Source organism: Macaca fascicularis, chromosome 7 (genome assembly GCF_037993035.2).
Source record: "Macaca fascicularis isolate 582-1 chromosome 7, T2T-MFA8v1.1".
Classification (NCBI taxonomy): Eukaryota; Metazoa; Chordata; class Mammalia; order Primates; family Cercopithecidae; genus Macaca; species Macaca fascicularis.
Genome location: NC_088381.1, coordinates 19,947,794 through 19,959,878, shown reverse-complemented (window position 1 = coordinate 19,959,878; position 12,085 = coordinate 19,947,794). Strand labels below are relative to the sequence as shown.

Here is a 12,085-nt window from a genome sequence, read left to right as displayed (position 1 = left end):
AAATAAACAGGAGAAAGTACCTCCCACACTTCTAAATCATTCCCCAGCAACTGGCACCTGGACCTCAGGCCCTTCGTCGCCCCGCCACAGGCGGGGCTCTTCGAGGTCTGCCCTCCGTTTTCTAGCGTAGGCCCAGCCTCTCTAGGTGTCACATCAGCCTTGACCCTAAGGGGCTGACCTCCAGTCACCTGTCCAGGCACATGTCCCCAGCCCTGGAAGCCCCGCCCGCTAGGTCTCTCAGCCTAGTCCCCCAGGTGCTGACTCAGGTCCGCCGCTCTGCACTCCCTGGTTCCCGCGCTCTGCGCCGCACAGTACCTGCAGGCCACTCCGCTTGTTCCAGGTGAAAATAGACCCAGGGTACCCGCTCAGAGCCAAGAGCAGTTCGTGGATCATTCCCACAGCAGACCTCGAGTCCCTGGATACTTCACCCCCTCCTCCAGCGCACCTCCAGGCGACCACGAGGGGAGTGCTTCCCCTTCCACACGCGCACCAGCCCCTGCGTCGGGCGGTTTGTGCCGAATCAACCCACCGAGACAATCGCTGCGGCGGACCGGACGGGAAGCTGGGAAGGGGTCGCGGCTGAGTTCCGGAAGTTCGGCGGCTCCACGGGGCCCACCCGCTACTCCCGCCCAGGCTCCGCGGAGACTGAGTCGCGGTCGCAGCCCTCGCGCATGCGCCCTCGGTGCCCCGAGCCGCCCGCTCGGACTTCCGGTTTGGGAGCTGTACTTGGGAGGCTGGAGAGCCCGGGCCGGGGTCGGGGTTGGACCTCGAGTGGATGAGACTGGCCCGGAGGCAAGGATGCGAGGGGGCTGAGGGGCAGCTCGAGAGGGAGACACTCCCAGGGGTGGGCTGGAGGGCGCCCTCAGGGCGCCTTAGCCGGGTCAGAGGCCTCTGGAGGGACCGCACGACGGCTCTGGGTGACCCGGCCTGAGGGAGCGGAGACAAAAGAGGCCAGAATCCCGCAGCCGCCGCTCCTTGAGCTGAGAGCTCGGCGTCCGCGAACCGGCAGCACCTGGAGCCTCTGGCCGACTCCCGAGCTCGTCCTCAGGAAGCCCGTTACTACTGCCCCTCGGACTCTCTCCAACGCAGTGTGACTCTCCCCAAGCACACTCGGTCCGCGCTTTGGAGCCAAAACCAGCTTCTCTCCTTGCGCGAGGTTTTCCGACAGGTAGCTCCTTAATCCTTGCTGAGCAACTTCTACTTTTACGCGGGGAAAACAAAGACCCGAGATTCTGGACGTGATTTTTGCCTGGAGTGGGCTTTGGGAGTTGTGCAGCCCGAGGGGGCGGGGCGGACACTGAAGGCCTCCGGAAGGACTGCGGAGGTACTGGGGGAGATGAGCTGCGACCAGCTGGACAGAGGCTTTTTGTTGCCTTCGAGCAGGATGGCGACTTGTCTTTAGATCCTCTCGAGCACCAGCTCTCCTATATGGTTCGGACTCACCGTGCAACATTGGGCAAGGAAATTAAATGGGATTGGATTTGGAGGAGGTGGGAGGGGGCAGACAGTAAGTAGTTTTATTCTCTGCTGCTTCCTGGGGCTGCCCTGGAAGTCAACCAGAAAAGCAGCTTTTGCAAAGTCTATTTACTGAAGATTGTGCTACCTCAGAAGGCCACTCGGAGCACATGGGAAGGCAGGCTAGCTCTGGCAAGACTTTAGACGTATGAATGTATTCCTTCTGCTGATAGTGCCATCTTTCTCTGCCCTAGGAAGAAACTCCTCTTACAGAGAGTCATCTGCAGGGGACTCTCCAAGGACATGGGAAGATAGATGTAAGCCCTGGAACCCAGACTCTTAAGTGGAGGGAAGCTGCTTTCTGCTGTTAATGATGGCCAAATCCGCTCTGAGAGAGAATGGCACTAACTCTGAGAGCTTCCGACAGCGTTTCAGGAGATTCCATTACCAGGAGGTGGCTGGGCCGCGGGAGGCTTTCAGCCAACTCTGGGAACTTTGCTGTCGGTGGCTAAGGCCGGAGGTGCGCACCAAGGAGCAGATTGTAGAACTGTTGGTGCTAGAGCAGTTCCTGACCGTCTTACCTGGGGAGATCCAGAATTGGGTACAGGAACAATGTCCAGAAAATGGAGAGGAGGCAGTGACTCTCGTGGAAGATTTAGAAAGAGAGCCTGGAAGACCTGGATCTTTGGTGAGAAGGGAGGGGGAATTCAAAAGTGTGATACTGGGAAGGGGCAAGGGTGGAGGGCTAAATTAAGATATAGACAGGCTTTAAGAGGGACACAGTCTCCCTTGGTGATGCTTATACTTCTGGTCTGGTATAGGTAACTTTTTCAGATAGTGCTTGTCTGGAGATGCTGCCTGGGTGTACCTTCACCTACCCTGTCATAATGAGTTTTTCCTAGTTTCATAGTTTCTTAATAGAGAAGAAAGGGGATTTTGTTTTGTTTTTTTCAGCCTGTAGGTGGGTTTACTCTTTTGATCATTTCCTTCTGGAGTTTCAGCTGCTTTAAGCTAATGGCAATGGAATAAGATCCTTGTTCGCTTTAACCTCCCCCACCCCTACAACCCTGGCCACGGGTATTAAATAATCTCCTCTGGGAATGCCCCTCATTATGATCTTGCAGTGACAATTAATGGGGGTTGTTTCTAGGTCACAGTCTCTGTGAAGGGGCAGGAAGTGCGCTTGGAGAAGATGACACCCCCGAAATCATCACAAGAGTTATTAAGTGTTCGGCAGGAGTCAGTGGAACCCCAGCCCAGGGGTGTACCCAAGAAAGAGAGGGCAAGAAGCCCAGACCTGGGACCACAGGAGCAGATGAACCCAAAGGAGAAGCTCAAACCTTTTCAAAGGAGCGGTGAGGAGTAGATTCACATGGGAAGATAGACTGCCATTCCAAGTTGGGAAGTAGGGTTGGGGATAGTGAGTGGGTAAGGGATTTCAGGAGTAAGTGGAAATTGCAGAATATGTGGTTGTTGACATGTAGTTTAGCCCTGTGGTATTCTTATATCACCTCCTGATAAGTCCACAAGAGAATGGCTGCCTAGTTTTTATCAGAAAGAACTTGGAATTATTTTATTTCCTCTTGGTAATGATGACAGTAGGTCATTATTTTCTAGATAAAAATTATTTACTTGAAGGCACATCTTCCTTTTGGCTGTTTTCCATCTTCAAATTAAACTATATTTGTTACCTTAAACTTTCCCCCCAGAAGATCCATTCTTTAAACCTAACTTTTTGTTGCTCTCTATTGGAACCTTTAAGTTCTCCAAATATCATGTTAATTGTGGGGAACTAAATTATGTGTATTATTTTCCTGAAAGTCTGTTAGAAGCTAAGTAAGAATTTTACTTCAGAATCTTGCAATGTCTTGTATCAGTATAGCCCAACCTGTGGTATTTTTTTTGTTCACCGGGTAACTTCCAGGACTCTGATAACTTTCCCCAATGCCTTTATACCTAGTTGATTATTCTTGTACTTGATTTTTGTAGAACTTGTTTTTCTTCTTTGTAGTCTATTGATCTCCATGTTCTATGCTTTTTTTCTGTTACCATTTCACTTAAAATTTGTTGAGGTTGTTTTGAATTCTGATCTTATCATCCAAGACAACAGCCTTCCCAGCCAGTTTGGTAATGGTCTGTTTAGTCACCCAGATGAAATCCCTGAATCTTGCACACAGACTTGCAGAGTTCATCAGTTTTTGAACACCTATCAAGGTGCTCAACACCTTGCAGGGTACTCTGCAATAAGAAAATGTGCCTATCCTCAACTTAAAAACATGATTGAAAACACAACAGCTAACTCTTTAAGTATGGGCCGAACTGAACTGTACTGAAACAGTGCCAGACAATGACTTGCTCAATTGTGTGAGTACCGTATGGGTTTGGCAGAGTGGAAGATGAGGGAGAGCTATAGGTAAGCCTTCTTGAGGGCACTGGGAAATACAGCCTCTTGAAGGATGGGCTGAAATTGGATAGGAGGGAATTAAAGGCACAGAGTGGTGAATAATAGTGTGCTGTGTTCTGGAGGGAAGAGTCTGACAGGAATGGGTATGGTAGGCATTAAGGTTAAGGTTCACCAGGGTAGCATGTGCACTGAGGAAGCAAGAGCCTGCAGTTAGGTAGAACAGTGACTGCTGCAATTATCTGGGTGTGAGAGGATAAGTAGTCTGGACTTGGATGGTGGCAGTAGGAATAGAGAGGAACGACTACTAAGGTAACCACCTTTAGAACTTGGTGACTGACTGTGAAGGAAACAGATAAGTTAAAGACAATCTTCTCTTGCCTCCCCCTTGAAATCACTCCGAGTTTAATTCTGTAGCCCCAAGTGAAGAACAATTATTCCCAGCAGTACTAGGACCTGCCTACAAATAGGAAGCTAGGGAGCAACTTGGAATAGAATTACCTGCTCTGAACACACAACAGAATCCTTTCCTCTCTTGTCACCCTGCTCTGGAAAATAAAACATTTCTCATCTTTTGAGGTTTCCTGTATTTTCCCCACTTGTTTCAACCCACTGAACTTTCTGAAAACATTGCCCTAGAGACTTTGTTTATAATCCTCTTGGATGAAAAAGGCAGGACTGAATTTCAAGATTTTTGTGATAATCAGTCCAAACTATGACACCTTTTGTTTGCTTCCCTGCAAGCAGGATTTCCATTTCCTCAGTCCAGTGTGGTCTCCAGGTTGGAGCAAGGAGAGCCATGGATCCCAGATCTGCTGGGCTCCAAGGAGAAAGAACTTCCAAGTGGCAGCCACACAGGAGACAGACGAGTGCATGCTGATCTGTTACCATCCAAGAAAGATAGAAGAAGCTGGGTGGAACAGGATCACTGGAGCTTTGAAGATGAGAAGGTGGCAGGTGTGCACTGGGGCTATGAAGAGACCAGAACGCTCCTCGCAATTCTCAGCCAGACTGAGTTTTATGAGGCTCTCAAAAGCTGTCATAAGAACAGCCAAGTGTATGGGGCTGTGGCTGAGCGGCTCAGGGAATATGGCTTCCTCCGGACCCTGGAACAGTGTCGGACCAAGTTCAAAGGTCTCCAGAAGAGCTATCGGAAAGTCAAGAGCGGCCACCCACCTGAGACCTGCCCCTTCTTTGAAGAAATGAAAGCCCTGATGAGTGCACAGGTCATTGCCCTGCCCAGTAATGGCCTGGAAGAAGCAGCCTCTCACTCTTGCCTGGTAAGCAATGATGCTAAGACTGAGGAGCCAGGGCGGAGGGGCTGGCAGCATGAGGAGGGAGCAGAAGAGGCTGTGGCTCAGGAGTCTGACAGTGATGACATGGATCTAGAGGCGACCCCCCAGGACCCCAACTCAACTGCAGCTGTCGTGTTCAGAAACCCAGGTGGTAAGAAGCTTTTCTTCTTGGAGTTTTGGAATTCGACTTGGGGAACAAAGAGACTGGATGTAGGGTCAGAAGGCTTAATGTTACATGCCAGCTTTGCCACTTAGGGAACAAAGAAGTGCTTCTCAATTCTTTGTGTGTATTTCATTCTATTTTATGGGAAAATCAGTGAAATAATTGGGAATAAATTTAGATTTTTAAAAGAAATACACTCAGAAAATTCACAGTCCTGAGAAGGAGTATCATTCCTTCCATTTCTTTACTAAACTATTTTTTCCCTGATTTTAAAATCATTGCAGGCTCACTGAGAAAAATGTGGCACGATACTATCTTTAAGTAGAACCAGTATTTATTGAGTACGTCATATGAACTGGATAGTTTACATATTTTATCTTCCCCAGAGCTCAAAGTCAGTTTATTATATTCATTTTTACTTAGAATAGCACAGTGAAGAATTGTCCAAAGTTGGGGAAACATTTTTTAATTTAAAAATTTTAAAATATATTCAAAACAGAGACAGGGTCTTGCTGTGTTGCTCAGGCTGGTCTCACTGGATTCAAGCAGTCCTCCCACCTCAGCCTTCTGAGTAGTTAGGACTACAGGTGTGAGCCACCACACTCAGCTGGGAACATCTAAGTTTCCTCTGAGATTCATAGTATACATTGGCATTTTAACAGGATTGAGAAGTCCTACAGTGAGAAAGCTTGTTTAACACTCTATGTAAATATTCTTGCCTATGGAATCCTTTTAAAAGTGTCACTTACTACCATTAATGTAATTGGTACAACTATGCTGTTATGGAAAGAGCACCAAAGTATGACTCAGGAGGCTTAGATTCTATCCTGATGACCACTAATCAACTGGGTGACCTTGAACAGTTATCTAACCATTCTAAGCTTCCATTTCCTCAAGCATAAAATGGGACAAAGCAGGAGGACTACATCGCTAAAGTTGCAGTTCCTTTGTAAGCAGTGGTCTTTTCCTTGTTTTTTATGACATGCATGATCTTACTTTAGTTCTGTTCTAGCTTTCTGATCTTTGTGTCTTCTGCTTTTTCATTTCTATTTTTCTTCTTGTCTTCTTCATTCTCTTTTTCCTTTTTTGTTGTGGACACAAATATATGTAGGTTAATTAAACGTGGCACATGTGCTAAATGTTATTTTCATTATCTTTGTTCTCTCACTTCTTTTTTTTCTTTTTTTGAGACAGAGTTGCTCTGTTGTCCAGGCTGGAGTGCAGTGGTGTGATCTCATCTCACTGCAACCTCCGCCTCCCCAGTTCAAGTGATTCTTGATTCTCATGCCTCAGCCTCCCAAGTAGCTGGGACTATAGGTGCACACCACCATGCCTGGCTAATTTTTCTATGTTTTTGGTAGAGACGGGCTTTCACCATGTTGTCCAGGCTGGTCTCAAACTCCTGGCCCCAAGCGATCCACAGGGATTACAGACATGAGCCACTGTGCCTGGCCAGCTTCTTTTTTATATGGCTAAACAGAATTTATAAATAAAGGTCTCTGTGAAATTGCTAAAGGAGATAAAGAAGCAAAACATTTTATACTGAGTTTGTGGGTTTTGGCAACATGAAGTATTTTTACTTTTTCATCTAGGAGCCTGAGCTTAGGTGAATTCTTTTTTTTTTTTTTTTTTTTTTTGAGACGGAGTCTTGCTCTGTTGCCCAGGCTGGATTGCAGTGGCACGATCTCGGCTCACTGCAAGCTCCGCCTCCCGGGTTCACGCCATTCTCCTGCCTCAGCCTCCCGAGTAGCTGGGACTACAGGCGCCCGCCACCATGCCCAGCTAGTTTTTTTGTATTTTTAGTAGAGATGGGGTTTCACCGTGTTAGCCAACATGGTCTCGATCTCCTGACCTCATGATCCGCCCGCCTCGGCCTCCCAAAATGCTGGGATTATAGGCGTGAGCCATCGCGCCCGGCCGCTTAGGTGAATTCTCGATGCAGATGATAGGACTGAGGAATTCAGGCTGTAAAGCTCTTGATTAAGTGGTGCTGAAATTTCTCTTCTGGTGGCAGGTGTACACTGGGGCTATGAAGAGACCAAGACTTACCTTGCAATTCTTAGTGAGACTCAGTTTTATGAAACCCTCCGGAACTGTCACCGCAACAGCCAGCTGTATGGAGCAGTGGCTAAGAGGTTGCGGGAATATGGCTTTCTTAGGACCCCGGAGCAGTGTCGGACCAAGTTTAAAAGCCTGCAAACCAGCTATCGTAAAGTTAAGAATGGCCAGGCACCAGAGACCTGTCCCTTCTTTGAAGAGATGGATGCTTTGGTGAGTGTCCGGGTTGCTGTCCCATCCAATGATGGCCAGGAAGAAACAGCTTCTTGCCCCATCCAGGGGACCAGTGAGGCCAAAGCTCAGAAGCAAGCCGAGGAGGCAGACGAGACCACAGAGGACGATTCTGATGATGAAGAAGATACCGAGATACTCCCAGGGGCTGTCATAACCCGTGCTCCAGTGTTATTCCAGAGCCCCCGTGGTAAGATTCTTTCACTGTTACTGTATAAATAACAAAGGGAAGACAATGGGACTTAGGAAAAATATCAGATTGAGGAGAACTGGTCTCTACACCCAGCTTTCAGGATTCTTCTTGTGATCACCCATATTTGTCTATTAAAGCAGCTCACTGAGGGGATATAAATTATTTATGTGACTTGCCGCCTCTTACTAGAGCATCAATCTGAGATAGCTGCACATTGTAAATCTGCTGTGATTTATTCACGAACCGCTAGGTTTCCAGCCAGTTTACCAAGCAGGGATTCTGAAAGCTCACATTTCTCAAGTAGCATGTCATGTACCCCATAGTAGGATGAAGTTGATTTTAAAAGTTCATTCTCTTTTATGTAATGTTTTCTTCTAGTTCCAGCTCATATATCAGCTGTATGTCTGCTTTATTCACGTTTATGAAAACCTGGTAACTCTTCTTCACTTTTACGAATCTGAGGTTCCTGAGAGAACTGACCCTTTGAATCTTAGTTGCTAGATAAGAAAAAAATACTTCACAAGGGCTTCCCTCCTTGTGAGAAGAATTCTGATTTCAGAGTCATATATGTGTATGTATGTGAATCTGGGCTCTGTTGTTTATTAGCTAAGTGACTTAGAGAAAGTTACTTAAGTCTGGGCACAGTGGCTCACGCCTGTAATCCCAGCATTTTGGGAGGCCAAGGCTGGCGGATCACCTGAGGTCAGGAGTTGGAGGCCGGCCTGGCCAACATGGCGAAACCCCATCTCTACTAAAAATACAAAAAATTAACCAGGTGTGGTAGTGCGCGCCTGTAATCCCAGCTACTCAGGAGGCTGAGGCAGGAGAATCGCTTGAACCTGGGAGGCAGAGGTTGCAGTGAGCTGAGATTGCGCCATTGCACTCCAGCCTGGGCAATAACAGTGGGAAAAAAAAAAGTTACTTAACCCCCAAGTTTGCTTATATATTAAGATGTACCTCACAGGGTTGATGTAAATGAGGTACTGTGCACAGTGCCTGGCACATAGTAGCCATTTAATAAATAATAGTTTTCATTTTCATAAGCCTTTAAGATCAGCAGTCTTTAATGGTGTTCCCTGGAATATCAATTCCATGGGGTACTAATATATTCTACTAAAAAATAACTTCTAGGTTTGGGAAGATGGTAAATACCCCTCTTGGAGGCTCACAATACATATTCACATATTTAAGTGTCTAAGATTTATTTAATCTAGTGAATATTTCATGAAATATAAGAGTAGGCTTCTGGGTGGAAATACTGTCTCAGGAGGTACAAACATGGGTTGATACTCAACATGCTTTTACTCCTAGATTTAGAATAGGGAATATGGGATTCAGAGTTTACCTGAAATATCTGAATAAATGCAAATTTGCATAGCCTAGGCCCAAATAAGCCAGGCATTTGGTTCTTAAGACCTTTTGGTTCTTTGAAAGACACTACATATTTTTATATCCTGTTTTTACTTCCAATGTATATTGGAATGTGAGGGGAAGGGGACTCATGAAGCTTCTCTGGATATAAAAGTTTCCAAAAATGTTTTCCTGAGCATGTTCTTCTAAACCTTTTAGTTACTGGTGAAGAACATGAATAAGAATACTATGACAGACCCGAGATGTGGCAAAAATACATATTAGAAAGTGTCTTTCCTGTAGAAACATGGAAATTATTTTATCTAAAACCTGGTGAATTTTCTGCGCTATACTGAGAGGATTTTCCAAAGATCCTAGGTGACCAAGAGGAGTTAAGAGTATATATTAATCAGACCCTATGTAGATGAGAACCACATGATAGGTTAACAAGGAGAGAAGTAAAACATTGGGATTTTAATAAGATAATGGTAGTTATTTGGGATCTAGGGCTCCCTAAATTTTATCTTTAATCATCTGGTGTAATGCTTGTTTTTCCCAAGTTTTACATTCCTGTGGCACATATGATTAAGAAAATAGATGACTTCTAAAATTCTATTTTATATCAGGTTTTGAAGCTGGATTTGAGAATGAAGATAATTCAAAACGGGATATTTCTGAGGAAGTACAATTGCATAGGACATTACTTGCAAGGTCTGAAAGGAAAATTCCCCGGTATCTTAATCAAGGTAAAGGCAACGAGAGTGACTGTAGATCAGGAAGACAGTGGGCAAAGACCTCAGGGGAGAAAAGAGGAAAACTGACACTCCCAGAGAAGAGCTTAAGTGATGTCTTAAGTCAACAGAGACCTTGCTTGGGAGAGAGACCATATAAACATCTCAAATACAGCAAAGGCTTTGGTCCGAATTCCCTTCTCATGCATCAGGGATCCCACCAGGTGGAAAATCCATATAAATGTGCTGATTGTGGGAAAAGCTTCAGTCGGAGTGCACGACTCATTAGACACCGGAGAATCCACACTGGAGAGAAACCTTATAAATGTCTTGACTGTGGAAAAAGTTTCCGTGACAGTTCAAATTTCATCACCCATAGGAGAATCCACACAGGAGAGAAACCTTATCAATGTGGTGAGTGTGGGAAACGCTTCAATCAGAGCTCAAGCCTTATCATTCACCAGAGAACCCACACAGGAGAAAAGCCCTATCAATGTGAAGAGTGTGGAAAAAGCTTCAATAACAGTTCTCATTTTAGTGCACATCGGAGGATACACACAGGAGAGAGACCTCATGTGTGTACTGACTGTGGAAAGAGTTTCAGTAAGAGTTCTGACTTACGTGCACATCATAGAACCCACACAGGAGAGAAACCCTATGGGTGTCATGACTGTGGCAAGTGCTTCAGTAAAAGCTCTGCCCTTAATAAGCACCGAGAAATCCATGCACGGGAAAAGCTTCTGTCACAGTCAGCACCTAAGTAAGCCCCTAAGGATATATAAAGGAAAGAGGCTCAATAAATGTATTGTTTAGAAAGTCTTCCAGTAGTGAGATCCATCTCCTGTTCTGTGTCCAGCTAGCTTAGGAAATTCTCTAGGATTTATGCCACCGTTCCTTGTTTTTCCTGATCTAGAGTCGAATCCCCAGGACAGTCTAAAGAACGAAAGGAAGATTTTAGTCCCTCTCCTTGCCTGCATCTGAATTGATGGATAACATCTTTTCCCTCTCAGTGCCTATGGTGTTCCCTTAATATAAGCAGGGAGGACATGGTAGCAGATCCTATGAATTTGATAAGCATCCTTCTTTACTTATTCTGTCATTCAGCTGCATTTTGACAGGAAAAACCCATTACATTTCAAGAAGCTGTGAGACTGCTCATTAGGTGGATCTAGTTGTTTTTTTTTTTTTTGAGACGGAGTTTTGCTTGTTGCCCAGGCTGGATTGCAATGGCACGATCTCAGCTCACTGCAACCTCAACCTCCGCCTCCCAAGTTCAAGTGATTCTCCTGCCTCAGCCTCCCAAGTGGCTGGAATTACAAGCATGCGCCACCATGCCCGGCTCATTTTGTATTTTTAGTAGAGACGGGGTTTCTCCATGTTGGTCAGGCTGGTCTCAAACTCCCGACCTCGGGTGATCCGCCTGCCTCTGCCTCCCAAAGTGCTGGGATTACAGGCATGAGCCACTGCACAGGGCTTTTTTTTTTCGAGATGGAGTCCTGCTCTGTCACCTAGGCTGGAGTGCAGTGGCGTGATCTCAGCCCACTGCAACCTCTACGTTCTAGGTTCAAACAATTCTGCCTCAGCCTCCCGAGTAGCTGGGATTACAGCCGCCTGCCACCACACCTGGCTAATGTTTGTATTTTCAGTAGAGATGGGGTTTCATCATGTTGGCCAGGCTGGTTTTGAACTGACCTTGTGATCTGCCTGCCTAGGCCTCCCAAAGTGCTGGGATTACAGGCGTGAGCCACCGCGCCCGGCCCAGCTCTTGTTTATACAATAATTGAAATGCTAACATGAATGACTCTTCCTGCTCACTTAAACCTGTGCTCAAAATGACATTTGTCAGGCACCCTCTTCATTTACCTTAAAGAAGGAGAGTTTAATGTCCATCTTTGATTCTGCCCTATGAATTGTCAAGAACAGGTGTTCTTATGCAGAAACAATGAAAACCTTATACTGAAGTGTGAACCCTGGATTTCTTAGTTTCTTCCAAGTCCTAGAAGAAGGGTTGGAATAGAATACTACATTTACAGGATTTAGTTTGGTTTTCTTTCTGTCCAGTCTCATCTGAATTTCATCTGTCCCTTGTGGTCTAGAAGTTCCACAGAGCAAGGCAGCTGGAAGTGGTGACAGGTAAAGCAGTTAAAGCTGCCAACAGGAACTCATCCATATTCCACACACCTAGTATAGTGTTATGCCGTCCACAGG

At 46.0% G+C, this 12,085-nt stretch overlaps 3 protein-coding genes across 37 annotated transcripts in view; 1 reads left to right on the top strand and 2 right to left on the bottom strand.

Moving 5' to 3' along the window:
* The window catches only part of TUBGCP4 (tubulin gamma complex component 4), a 33,880-nt gene extending 33,233 nt beyond the window's left edge, over nt 1-647 (bottom strand). For 16 of the 26 annotated variants that reach the window (XM_073995675.1, XM_073995685.1, XM_073995678.1 and 13 more), the window contains exon 1: nt 316-647. Coding sequence is in view for 10 of the 26 variants with exons in the window: in XM_005559340.5 (XP_005559397.1) it covers nt 316-393 (78 nt within the window). In the remaining 16 variants the exon portion in view is untranslated. The remainder of the gene's footprint in view (nt 1-315) is intronic. The other 10 variants (XM_073995676.1, XM_073995686.1, XM_073995679.1 and 7 more) reach the window with 1 other exon arrangement.
* A 34-nt stretch (nt 648-681) lies between these two features.
* ZSCAN29 (zinc finger and SCAN domain containing 29) lies at nt 682-10,696 on the top strand. Of its 3 annotated transcripts, none has more exons than XM_005559343.5 (6): nt 682-1,168; nt 1,710-2,143; nt 2,606-2,810; nt 4,604-5,302; nt 7,329-7,793; nt 9,773-10,696. In XM_005559343.5, exons 2-6 carry the CDS (start codon nt 1,826-1,828, stop codon nt 10,639-10,641), a joined length of 2,556 nt encoding a protein of 851 aa, XP_005559400.3. In that variant the 5' UTR covers nt 682-1,168; nt 1,710-1,825; the 3' UTR covers nt 10,642-10,696. The 3 variants fall into 3 exon arrangements, with proteins under 3 accessions (XP_005559400.3, XP_045251284.2, XP_073851768.1); XM_045395349.3 differs by having other exon boundaries at nt 682-1,431; XM_073995667.1 differs by lacking the exon at nt 2,606-2,810.
* MAPDA (N6-Methyl-AMP deaminase) overlaps nt 6,656-12,085 on the bottom strand; it is a 34,232-nt gene continuing 28,802 nt past the window's right edge. For all 8 annotated transcript variants that reach the window (XM_005559350.5, XM_073995711.1, XM_073995716.1 and 5 more), the window contains one exon: nt 6,656-7,813. In XM_005559350.5, coding sequence (XP_005559407.3) covers nt 7,811-7,813 — 3 coding nt within the window. In that variant the 3' untranslated portion in view covers nt 6,656-7,810. The remainder of the gene's footprint in view (nt 7,814-12,085) is intronic.

Excerpts from the sequence above, each read along its gene's own strand:
- ZSCAN29 (XM_005559343.5), top strand. The coding sequence starts at position 1,826 with ATGATGGCCAAATCCGCTCTGAGAGAGAATGGCACTAACTCTGAGAGC. Across the intron at positions 2,144-2,605 it reads CTGGAAGACCTGGATCTTTG|GTCACAGTCTCTGTGAAGGG; the intron begins GTGAGAAGGGAG and ends GGTTGTTTCTAG. Across the intron at positions 7,794-9,772 it reads GTTATTCCAGAGCCCCCGTG|GTTTTGAAGCTGGATTTGAG; the intron begins GTAAGATTCTTT and ends ATTTTATATCAG.